The 12,598-nt window shown below is 50.7% G+C and overlaps 1 protein-coding gene across 2 annotated transcripts in view; it reads right to left on the bottom strand.

The window, feature by feature from the left end:
- Positions 1-12,598, bottom strand: part of LOC137417169 (uncharacterized) — a 91,484-nt gene that overhangs the window by 58,012 nt on the left and 20,874 nt on the right. Inside the window, exon 1 of one of the 2 annotated variants that reach the window (XM_068102970.2) lies at positions 6,172-6,445. The exons of the other annotated variant lie outside the window; for it this stretch is intronic. Within the exon in view, the coding sequence (XP_067959071.2) occupies positions 6,172-6,399 (228 nt within the window). The 5' untranslated portion in view covers positions 6,400-6,445. Of the gene's footprint in view, positions 1-6,171; positions 6,446-12,598 lie in introns of those variants that run through there. 2 annotated transcript variants of the gene reach the window in all.

Consider the following 12,598-nt stretch of genomic DNA (forward strand, 5'->3'; position numbering starts at 1 on the left):
CTCTCACCTGCCACAACCAACTCACGCTCCGTGTCACTCTCACTACTCTCACCTCCATACTCGGTCACGCACTCACCCTTACTTTTGACAGCGCACTCTTTCCTCATGCACCTGTCCGTTACACACCTTTCTCGCGCATCCTCTTGCACACACTCTCCCGTTACACCCTCCGTAACACTCACCACAGGTGTGCATTCTCCCTTACTCTTGACAGCGCACTCTTTCCTCATGCACCCGTCCGTTACACACCTTTCTCGCGCATCCTCTTGCGCACACTCTCCCGTTACATCCTCCGTAACACTCACCACAGGTGTGCACTCTTTCGTTACATCCTCTGTAGCACTCACCACAGGTGTGCACTCTTTCGTTACATCCTCTGTAACACTACCACCGGCGCGCACTCTTTCGTTACATCCTCTGTAACACTCCCCACTACGCGCTTCCGTGTGTTCCCTCGCACACGCGCTACAACCAACTCACTCTCGACAGCACACTCACTCCTCGGCGCGCACTTTTTCCTCACACACCCCAGAGTCGGACATTCTCGCAGACCTCCTCCTTCGCACTCCGTACCTGTCGCACACTTCACCAATGGCCTCTCACGAACACCCGGATCCAAATCAACCCCCAAGCCGACTGAAGCTTCCCTCACATCATATACATTTCTGAATATATCGCCACTCACCTTGGCACATCGTCTCCGCACCTCCTCTGCCACCTGCAAACTCTTTATTTGGTTAGCGAGCACACCATCATGATTTGAGCACCGACCTTGTACATACTCCATCACCTCCTCCCTTATCTCTCTCTTAGCCTCCCTCTGTGTCTTCTTAATTTCACTCACCCCTTCTTCCACTTCCTCTAACTTTTGCTTCACCTCTTTTATTTCCCGGTGCGTCTCCTCAATTTCGTCTTCTAAGGCTACCTTGACCATTTCTATGTGCGTCCTCACCACCCGGTCCTTCGTCTCCATTACTTCTGTCACCTCGTCCAACCTCGTTGTCAGTCCCTCACGTACCATCTGACATTCCCTCTTCGTCGCTATCAAGTCGTCTTTTAGTTCTTTTTGTGTCGCCTTTAACCCTCCTCATACCGCAGTGTTCCTTTGTACCTGCTCCACTAACTCCGTCTGTCCCACCGTCAGCTGTTCCACCTCCTGCGTCAGGGCCTCTATGCCCCCTTGTAACCTAGCCGTATTATTCCTCACCTCTTTCTCCATACGCTTCTCACCTCGCTTTACCTCCTCGCGTACCCCCGAGACCTCCTCGCTTACACCTCGTCGTATTTCCTCCTTCATCTCCTCCATCTCCTCCATCTCTTTAGTAGATGCCGCCCTCATCTGTCCCAATTCATCCCTCTGAGCATCCAGTTTACCTTCCAACCCGATTTTCACCTCCTCTATCTGGTTCCCCATCTGTTTGATTTCCCAGGCGGATTGCTCCCCGACTTCCCGCAATTTGTCGTCCATTGTGTTTTCTAACCCCCTTAACCCATTTTTCACCTCCTCCATCTGATTCTCCTGGGCAGCCATTCTATTTTCCACCCCCGTTAACCCATTCTTCACCTCTTTTATCCCGTTGTTTAACCCCTCAAATTTATTGTCTAACCCCTCAAATTTATTTCCCATATTGTTTAACCCGTCTCTCAATTGGCCACCCATTTCTCTTCGCTCTCGGTTGGACTTATCACTTTGGGCATCCATTTTTGCCATCATTTGAATCATAAAGACTCGCATGTACTCTGGCATCTCGGGCTCGGCTGCTGCAACCACGGGCGCGGCTAAATTTGGTGCCGCTGTAACCACGTGCGCGAGGGCGCAATGTTGTGCGCCTGATACTCCCTCAACCACCTCACCATTGCTCTCCTCCACCATTTCTTCCCTTTGGTCCTGGGTTACTCCTAACCCCTCTTCTAGCTCACCCACCTGCATCCGATCGCCTTGACTAGCCATGGCGCGATTTCAAAGTTCGGGTTTTTCTAAAACAAAACAAATTTCGGCAGCTCGTAATTTTGAGCGCGTTAAGCGCGCTTCGGGTCCAATCCCGCTCCCGACACCAATTGTTACGGACACGGCTAGGATGTTGTTTGCCGAGCGGATGGCCGCCGCGCCCGAACAGTTACCCCGACTAACCCGATTCCTGAACGTTGGCCAAAATCGCGCCACAGATATTCAATGGGGAAAAGACTAAAACGAAGGATGTAAAGAAGAAAGAAAGACAAAGGGTAAGAAATACCAATATAATTTATTTCTATTTACACCCAAAAGTAACCAAGGAGAAGGAAGGATAATAAAATAATTTACAGAAGATTCAAAGAGACACAGTGAAAATCGCTAGCTTATCTAAACAGGCTTAATTAATACCCAGGGACAAGACACACAGAACAAACTCACGTACACGAATGGGGAAATTGCAGGCAGGAATGACAGGAGGTGGGTGGCTGGAGGGGGAGGAAGGCACGGAGCTGGCTGGAGCTTGATCCCGCACGGGACGTCGGGCTGGACCTCGACGGCCGCCGATGCCACCGATCCTGTCGTGTGCACGGGGTAACGGGTCGGAGCTGCTTGGTGGAGCCAATGCTGCTGGTGGGGGGTCTAGCGTGACGGGTTCTCTCTCCCTCTCTCACAAACTCCAGGACTCTTTCTCTCTTTCTTAGTCCAACCCAGTCCAACAACTTCCTCTCTTGCTTAGTCCAACTCTTAGTCCCACTCTTCCTCTCTTGCTTAGTCCAACAACAACTTATCTTGCTTGGTTTCGCGCGCGCTCTATATAGCGCCTCTGGCGATCAAGCCGCTGGTGTCCAGGACACGCCCTTCGGTCAGCTCGCCTCGGCCCTGATTGGTCGGCACGGCCCTCTGGCTCCGCCCATGATGACGATGGGCGGGCACGCCCAGGAGTCGGCAGCTCCTCCCCCTTCTTCTCCAAGCCGACCTCGTGGCGAATGGAGTCGCGGAGGGAACAGTTGGCAATTGTTGGAAGGGGAATGTGAATGAAAGGGGATCTACTCTTATTTCACTTGGTGCAATGGAGTATTTAAATTAATGGAAGACACAGCCTTACACTAATACACACCATAAGGATATAACTATTGAACAGGGATATATGGTGTCCTTCGTGTATGCTTTATGGAATTAACTACGGGAACGCCCTTTGACCTTTATACAACAAACTGGAGGCAGGAGGGTCCAGAATAAAGCAATAAAAAAACAAAAAAAACACAATCCTCATATCCACAATCTATATATACTAGGGCATGCCCGTACTATATCTATATCTAAAATTATATCCCCCCCCTCTATTTACATGAAATGGTTTGGTCCAAAGCGAACGGCTTGCGAGTGGTGACAATCCCCCCCCCCTCTATTTACATGCAATGGTTTGGTCCAAAGCGAACGGCTTCCGGAGTTTGGTAAAGAAATCGCCATCGCGTGCACAAACGCGCAGGAAAGCGAATGAATCGCAAATTCGTTTTTATTAGTTGTAAAACATAGTTTAACGCCAACATAGTTTGCAAACGTGAAATAAATGATACGCTCTCAAATGTGCCATCCGAGGCAGAGTGTGCCCGCCACGTTCGGCACACGCGATCGTTCGCTGCTCTCTGATTGGTTGAATCGTTTTTTGGACATAGCTCGGTAAGTAATTGTCCGATTAATATAAACCTTGAAAGGCACATCCTCGGGTCCCAGCAATATACCTGGCAAGTTAAAAGTATATCGGACCCGTGGTTGTCGAGAAACAGCGGTCACAGACAAACAAACGTACAGACAGAGATTACTGGAATTATAGATAGATATATATATATATATATATACTGTATATATATATATATATATATATATATATATATATATATGGGCAGCGCTGACTTTTATTTGAGATGCTATACTGTGTGTATTGTGCAGTGTTACTTGCTTACACACTGCTGCAATCTCCCAGCACGTAAATTCTTAATAAATCTTCCGGTGATTGTCCGAGTTGTTCAGGTGATTCCCGTTGGGGGGGGGGGGGGGGGGGGGGGAAGGAGAGGGGGGGGGGGTTGACCATCGACAGCAGATGGGACTGACATTTTTTTCCATACCAAGCTACAGATATCCCTCATCCATCCATCGCTCTACAACCTTTATAACACCTCCTCATTTAGAGATCACATTGGATATACAAGTTATTAATAAAAACTTTCTGCCTGGTTGTAGTTAAAAGAAGAATGAGGTTTAACCATCGTTTTATGAAATTTAGTGATGATGTGATAAAAAAACAATGTCGTGATAAAACAAAACGAGTGAAAAACACCTCATTAAATGAACAGCCAAATGCCTCAAAATACTGTTGCGGAAATGGAGTACGGCACTCCCCTTAGGGGGGGGGGGGGGGGTTGGTCCCCCTTCTATTTTCCACTGGCCGTCTCTGCTCCTGAAGTTGCGCAGCTCCCTCCGGAGAGGCAGGTGAGCAACCTCGTTCGTGACCGCGGACAAGATGTTATTTGCCGAGCGGATGGCAGCCCCGCGGCTCGAACCATTAACAAGTAACTAGACCCGATTCTTAAATGTTGGCCAAATCGTGCCACGGGTATTCAATTGGGAAAAGACAAGGACGAAACGGATGTAAAGGAAAGAAGGCAGAGTAAGGAGGAACAGGAATTTATTACTAACTATTATGTACACAATCAAAAGTAACAAAGGAGAAGGAAGATACGAAAATAAAGACAGAAGGATGGAAGGACCAGAAGACACAGTGCAAATACTAACTTACCTATTCAGTCTTACTTAACCCCCAGGACAACACAGAAGACGGACGACAATCAGACTTACACGGGGAATGATGATAGGGATGAATGGCATGAATTGGCTGGACGGGGAGGAAGGTTCAGGTGGTCCACAGAGCTGGAAGGATGCGGGTGGTGGGTGTGATCCCGGCTCGAGTTGAGCAGCCGCCGACTCTCCCCAATCGTCTCCGCACGCTGGTGTTGCTTCGTGGTCGCAACTGCCATCACCGCTGTCGACGCTCAAAGCTGCGGTGGTTAAAACTGCGGTTTGTTCAAAGCTGCGGTTTGTTCAAAGCTGCGGTGGACTCCCAACTCTCTCTCTCTGACGCATCTCTTCTCTGTCCTCGTGAAGGCGTCGCGTGACGGGTTATATAGAGCCACACCCTCGAACCTTTGCGAACCTCCCCGATCGGTCTTTCTCCGCCCTCTCAAGCCAAACCCCTCATGCTTGGTTGGTTGATCGGCAAGGGCTCACTCCTCCTTCCTATGACGAGGGGCGGAGACACGCCCTTTCATCTCCGAACTGACCGCGTGCTCAATGGAGGGCGAATGCAGTTGGCAATAGAGGCTATGCACTTAACAGGGGATTCTACCTTATTTCAATTTGATGCAATGCAGAGTCAACTAATGGGAAACACAGCCTTAAACTAATACACGTAATAAGGAAATAACTATTTAGAAGGGTATATGGTGGCCTACGTGCATGTATATGGACTAACGAAGAGGACGACCTTTGACCTTTACACACAAAACGGAGATATTTACAAGAAATCATTACACTACTTAGAGGGTGATATTTACAACAATTCTCAAATCCGTAACACTGCACCCTCATCCTCCAAGGCACGTCCGGGCCTATAAAACTTTAACTTAGTGTGACACGTAGGTGTAGTTCCCTCTACATTTAACCTGACCCTGAGTGTGACAGTTTTAAAAACACAAATAAGTATGTCCCCCTGCTGCATTGCACCCTATCTAACTGATTCACGCCCACAGGATAACCGAATTGCGGAATTGTTTTCAAAACTAAACATGCACGGTGGGGAGCATTATTTACAAGCGACGCTGATTGTATTTACAAAACGCAACCCAGAACCTGCGATTGTTCTTTTGGGGGGGGGGGGGGGGGGGGGAGGACAGCCTGCGCTGCATCGACACACCAGCACCAACAAAGAGCACCATAAAGCACCAAAAAACGCACCAGAGTGCACAGTCACCACAATCCAAATAAAATCCAAAACCCTGGTGCTGGTCTTCCTCTTCGGCTCCCTCTGCTGGCTGTTGTCGTTCTTGATGTTGTCATTCTCATCTTCTTGGTTGCGGCCTATTTGGTGGAAATTAAAAAAATGCACAAAACGTGTCCGTTTTTTATTTATGGCCCACAGGGGCCGACTATGAGTGGTTCACCTGTGGGCTTGGTGCCACCTCACTGGGTCCGCAAGCAAGATCTTGGGCCATCGTGGCCGGTTCCAGCAGAGGGGCATGCCCCAACCCGTGGGGTCCATGAGTGGTGCTCAGCCACAGACATGTGGTCCATAAGTGGTGCATCGATGCAGGCAACTGGTTGCGGGGGATCGGGCACACAATGGCGGACTCCCCGCACGCTCCCCTCGGTGCCCAGAGAGCACGATCCATGGGTCGGGGAAGGAAGACAGAGAGGGCAGGTTAGCGAGGGGTAAGGTCACAAGGGTACACATCAATAAAGGCAATGCAAGGTGAGGTGCGTCTGCAGACTGAGCGGAGAAAAGCTCGTCCCTACCATTACGTCACCCCCCCTGTTACCTGTTCTACCCTTGCCCCTTACCCCCGTATGTACAAAAATCTACACCCTTACCAATTTGTCACGACTGTCTCGTCTTCCCCATATTTCCCCTAATACCAAATTCGTCACCACAATCCCTCTAATCCAAATTTGCCATCACCAATTCATCATCAATCCCTCTTAAGGAGGAGAGATGGAACATCAGCACAATGTCACACCCACGTCATGATGCATCTCACAATCCAAACATTTGCACAGAAATTAATAAAAACATGGCATGGTGTGGCATTCTGTCACATCAGGTGAGTGGATGTAGATGGTGCGAGGAGATTTCAATCCTAACTATCCTCTTAAATGACATTAACACACTTTACACTACCCGGGGTCTTTCCCAGTCAATCCATTGGCAATCTTACTCGATGCAGTTTTAAGAACCAAATTCCCATTGACCAAACTGTGGTGCTTCATCAATTTGGGGTCTCACTCCCCCGATTCAACTCCCTGTGCCTTTCCACAATTTCAGGACTGGGTCGTGTGGCTCTCCCAGCAGGTCTACCCACCTGCACACCTCCACCACTGCAGTTGCCTCCGAGCTTACCTGCTCCTTACCCTCTATATAACTGGGGAAGGCCCTCTGGCGCTCTCCCCACTCGGTGCCCTCTCTGGCACTGGGCTACCCGGGTCCATCCTCCGGATCCTCGGGCCCCATCCACATCTCTACCGGCTCCCAGAGCCCACCTGCGGCCTCACCTGGCCGACATCCTAACAGTGGTGGAGTGCCCATTCAACTACACACACTAACAGGCCACACGCCCAGCCATTTCCACGTCACTAATGCACCCATCCAAACCACCATTCTTCCACACGCACCACAGATGCCAATATCCAACCACAATTTACCTACTCCCTCTACCTAACTCTTAAACTACCCTCCCGGGTATTCGTGATAGGGGTCCACTTTTCCCCATTCACACCTTCGCACCATCCACTCCGCTCCACAGTTTCCACCATACTCACGCCACACCATCCATTCCATACTCCATATATTCCAGACCATTTATTCCATACAACCATTCTCCATACACCTGTATTTGCACACCTGTGCAATCACTCCCACACCTGGGGCTTCCTGCACCCTCCTTCCTCCCAGGCCCATTCGGTCAACACAACACACAATCACCATTCTCGTACACCGCTCCATACACCTATTCACTTGCACACCTGTGCAATCACACCTGGTGCCTCCTGCACCCTCCTTCCTCCCAGGCTTCTTCAATCATTCCATACAATGCACAACCACAATTGTTCCTCATGCACTGCTCCATACACTTCCACGCTCAATACAATCCACAATCACAATTATTCCTCATACGCTGCTTCATACACTTCCGAATACACTTTCAATTCTCAAACACACGGCATCATCTGATCTACCTGGTTTCCCTCTAACTTGGTGCTCCCCGTCTTCCCTTTAAACTAAGCACATACCATGTCGTTATCAACCATTCTAACCTCTCTATGTCCCCACTACAGGTGTAATGTCGCTACTTAACGCTACCATTACCTATGGTCATCTCTTCTCTAGATCCCTATACATTATCCTAACCCTCCCTCGGCGAGCTTACACTGCCAAACCCCGTAGCTATTGCTCATGTGCCCCGTATGTGAGGGATGGCAGAGTTGCCATCCCACCACATCGGGCATCTTCCAGTATCAATTTGGCCCATCCAATTTCAACCAATCACAAATTCCCTATCCCAAAATTTCGAATCCAAAACACGATCATCATCACAGTCCGCTATATCTGAGCCTCGGTGCGTCGTCACATCATTAAAACTTGGCTTCGCAAAGCCGAGCAATGAATTTGGGTGGTTTGGTCGCCTGCAGGTTGAATCCGTCCGGCATTCAGTTCAAGGGAGGCGGTTTGGTTGGGCCGAGATTCCACGCACCATCTCGGCGCGGAACCTTGCGGCCTCCGGCCCGATGGCTCAATCTTGCCCGGTCGGAACCCCGTCCCCGCCAGGGGGCACCAAACCGCTTCCTCCTAGCTGCCCCTGAACCGGACCGGTCGCCTTGCCCGACAAGGCCCGGACTCGACCATGCGGGGCGGAGCCAGGCCAGAATCGGGCATGACGCTTCGAAGAGAAGCGATGCAGCATTGACCCGCGCCAGGCCTCGCATCCAACAAAGCGCACCGCGCCCCGAGTGCTCGCCTCGGCTATCCGTCGCCCTAACTGCTAACCCGGTTAACGTCGATGCTTCACTTGCATGCTCACACCACGCGACCCTTTTCACACTCACCAAACCCGACGTTCCAATGCCGCCCATACATTCCACACACTCCGTCCATTCCACCACCGCACTCCCTGTTACACACCACACCTCTTGCGCACACTCGCCGTTCGCACACTTCCTTAACACCCCTCGCGCACCGTCTTGCGCACTCTCCTCCGTTACGTCCTCCGTAACTCTCACCATGGGCGTGCACTCTCGCATCCACCCACTCATGCGCTCCGATGTGCCCTGCCGCACACACGCCACAACCAACTCAGGTGTGCGGTCTCGCACACTCTCAACCATTCCAAGCGTGCATTCTCGCACCCGCTCGGTTTCACACTCGCGCTTCATAACAGGCTCATTCCCCGATGCACACTTTTTTCCACAAGCGCGCCATTTCCACTCACACCACTCACAGGGGACCCTTCACCAACGCCCGGATGCTTTCTCGATCCCAAGCGCGCGAAAATTCTTTCTGCGCCAAACATCCTTTTACAAAATCTCCCCGCACAATATACAGCACGACTCACCTGGGGGATTCTTCTCCTTCGCTCCAACACCTGCAAACTTTCATTTGGGTTAAGCACAGCATCGTGATGTTAGCAGGGACTTTGCACATTTTCCATCTTTCCCTGCCGCGAGTGCTTTTCTAAGCCCCCGGTCTCTCCAATTTCAATTCCCACTTTTGCTTTTTCTTTGACGACCGCTGGCTTTATTAAAATTCCCTCTACCTCAGCGGTCGCCGGCTTTTTCATACCCCGGGTCGCGATGTCTACCCCGGTCCAGTTACCTGTGCTTTCCTCCGCCTCGCTCAACCAGCGCTTCTCGACCTTCTTTACCTCGCCGTGCACCCGTGGGACCTGCTCGCCCAACCTGCGGTCAATGTCCCTCTCCGCTTCCCTTGCCTCGTATGCGGCTCTGTCCCTCGCCAGTCCCTCAGTTATTTCTTTAGTTTGGTTTCCCAAGTCATTTTTGAATTGCTCTCTCATCTTGGCCATAAGGGCCTCCATTTGCATCATAAATGATTGCATTTCGACAGCTGTCGGTACAAAGGTTGCGGCTGCCGCGGCCATGTGCGAGCCGCCATTTTGTGCGCCTCCAACCTCGTGCGCGAAGGCGCTATCTCGTGTGCCTGAAGCCTCCACTACCACATCCTCACTGCTCTCCTCCTCTCTCTCCCCCATATACATTTCCCTGGGGTCCTGGGTCGCTTCTAACCCCCCTTATAACTCTACTCCCACCGGCACCCGATCGCCTTGACTATCCATGGCACGATGTTAAATTTAGGATGTAAAATAAAATAAAATATTGGGCCACTCGTAATTTCGAGTGCGTTAAGCGCACTTCAGGTCCGAATCTCGCTCCTGACACCAATTGTTGCGGAACCGGAGTACGGCACTCCCCTTAGGGGGGGTGGGGTTATTCCCTCTTCTATTTTCACTGGCCGTCTCCGCTCCTGAAGTTGCGCAGCTCCCTCCGGAGAGGCAGGTGAGCAACCTCGTTCGTGACCGCGGACAAGATGTTATTTGCCGAGCGGATGGCAGCCCGCGGCTCGAACCATTAACAAGTAACTAGACTAGATTCTTAAAGAGCGCCTACTTCAGCCACACGAGTAAACGCGGAAATAGCCTGCCAGTGATTAACCGCCAGAGCCCACACCCTACCGTTCTCCCCGTAATAACCTTGTGCGTCCAAACGACACGTGGAGCTCTCCTGCCTTCTCTACTTACCATCTGCACGGGACGAGCCGGAGACCGGAGGAAGCTGCACGAGAGGCATCCTTGGACGTGGTGAACATCATCCTGCAGCTGTAAACCCCACGTGAGTGTGTGTGTGACGGGCCCGTTTGTCCTGGGTATTCATTAAGACTGTTTAAGGCTGCACTGTGTCCCCTTTTTCTCTGAACCATTGTGAATAGTGTAAATAAATCTGTTCTTCCTTTTTCCAATTCGACCGCTTTTGTGATTTATCCATTGACTAAGCCTGGCACGAATAAGTTCGCTAGAACCGGGTTCACCACCTAAACGGCCCGGATCGCGTGTACGCACCGCTCGGCGTCTCAACACGCGTGGTTCGTGCGGGGCTTATTTCCTTGTTTCAGGGCAGCACGAGTAATTAGGTAATAGTGAATCCTAGTCCTAATACCCTATTTCGCGCTGTCCGGGAGGGACGTCATAGGTCCCGGGTCCCGCCAGGCCAGTCAAAGACAAGGGGCACGAATCCCCCCTTGGTGAGGGGAGAAGGCCGGCGGTAGATCCGCAACAATATTTACCGATATGAACAGTGATGTGGCTTTTGTTGAAATTCTACAAATACTGTTTAGATTTTGATGAGAATTATGAACCTGCCGCGCATGCGGAAGTCAACAGATGACGGTAATGCGGGGCTTTGATAATATCCCAATACAACCGTCATTCAATCGTGATGTTAAATCACACTTTTGTATCTTTTTTATTTTTTTTATTTTTTTTGGATACTTATCGAGGCTCGTGAAAGAGCTAACATTTATTTCACAAACAAATCAACCAGACAAACAAAATATACAAAAAGAGGGAGCGGAAGACAAGATGGGGAGAGAAGGGGAAGCACACAACCACAACATTTGAGAGCAGGGAGAAGTGTGGGAGGGAGAGGGCTTGGGGGGAGGAGGCGTGGGAAGGGGGGTGGGGGGGGGGGGGCGGGAGAGGTATAAAACACAAGGGGACCGAAATTAGCGGGGGTAGAAAAGATCAAGGTTTTGGATGGGGGAGGATAAGAGATGGTGGTGAACAGCTGTTTTAAAGACCTGGAGGGTGGAGTGGGATTGAAGAGAGTGAGGGAGTTTGTTCCAGAGGTGGGAGAAAAGAGGAATGAAGGAGTGAAGGTGAGCAGAAAGTATTGATTTTGGCAGTTTAACCATAAGAGGGTTGCAGGCAGATCTTGTGCGACCTGCAGGAATATTTGGGGGACAGAGCCCAGAGAGAGCTGGGGGGGGGGGGCAAGGCCAGAGAGGAGTCGGTAAAGGACGCAAAGACCACCAACCTGCCTGCGGTGAGTGAGTGAAAGGCATTGGAGTTAGCTTCATCGCGGGAGATTCCAATGATTCTGAACGCTTTGGTTTCAACAGCGTGAAGACGAGCTACGTGTGAGGCAGGAGCACCAGACCAGAGGGGAGAGCAGTATTCCATAGAGCTGCGGATGAAAGCCTTGTATGTGGTGAGGAGCTCAGGGGTGCCAAGGACGGACTTCGCACGACAGAGGATGCCCAGTCGGCGACTGGCTTTGGAGGCCAGATTTGAAATTTGGTTTTCCCAGGAAAGATCATGGCAAATAGTGAGACCCAAAAGCTTGAGTGACAGAACTTCTTGGAGAGGATTATTCAGAAAGTGGATGGGAGGGTTGTCCAGTCGGTCTTTTCGGAGAGACATCGTAAGAGTGTGAGATTTATCAGGATTGAAAGACATGTTCCATTTGTTTGCCCAGTCTGTGATTTTGTCCAGGTCTGCAGAGAGTGAGGAGGCTGCAGACTGCCGATCTGAGAGGGATGAGGAATGGAGCGACAGAGAGTAGAGTCGTCAGCAAAGAGATAGAGTGGATTTTCAAGAGAGTCAGAGAGATCATTGATGAAGACCAGAAAAAGCACAGGGCCCAGAACACTACCTTGGGGAACTCCAGCCTGAACAGGAAGAGGAGATGAGAGAAACCCATTCAGGGCCACACGTTGACTACGACCAGAGAGGAAGTCCGCCAGCCATGCGTGGAGATTTCCATGGATACCAAAGGAGGAGAGTCTGGTGAGCAGAGCAGGGTGCCAGA

The sequence above is a fragment of the Myxine glutinosa genome, chromosome 1 (genome assembly GCF_964187855.1).
Source record: "Myxine glutinosa chromosome 1, kmMyxGlut1.1, whole genome shotgun sequence".
In the NCBI taxonomy this organism is placed as follows: domain Eukaryota; kingdom Metazoa; phylum Chordata; class Myxini; order Myxiniformes; family Myxinidae; genus Myxine; species Myxine glutinosa.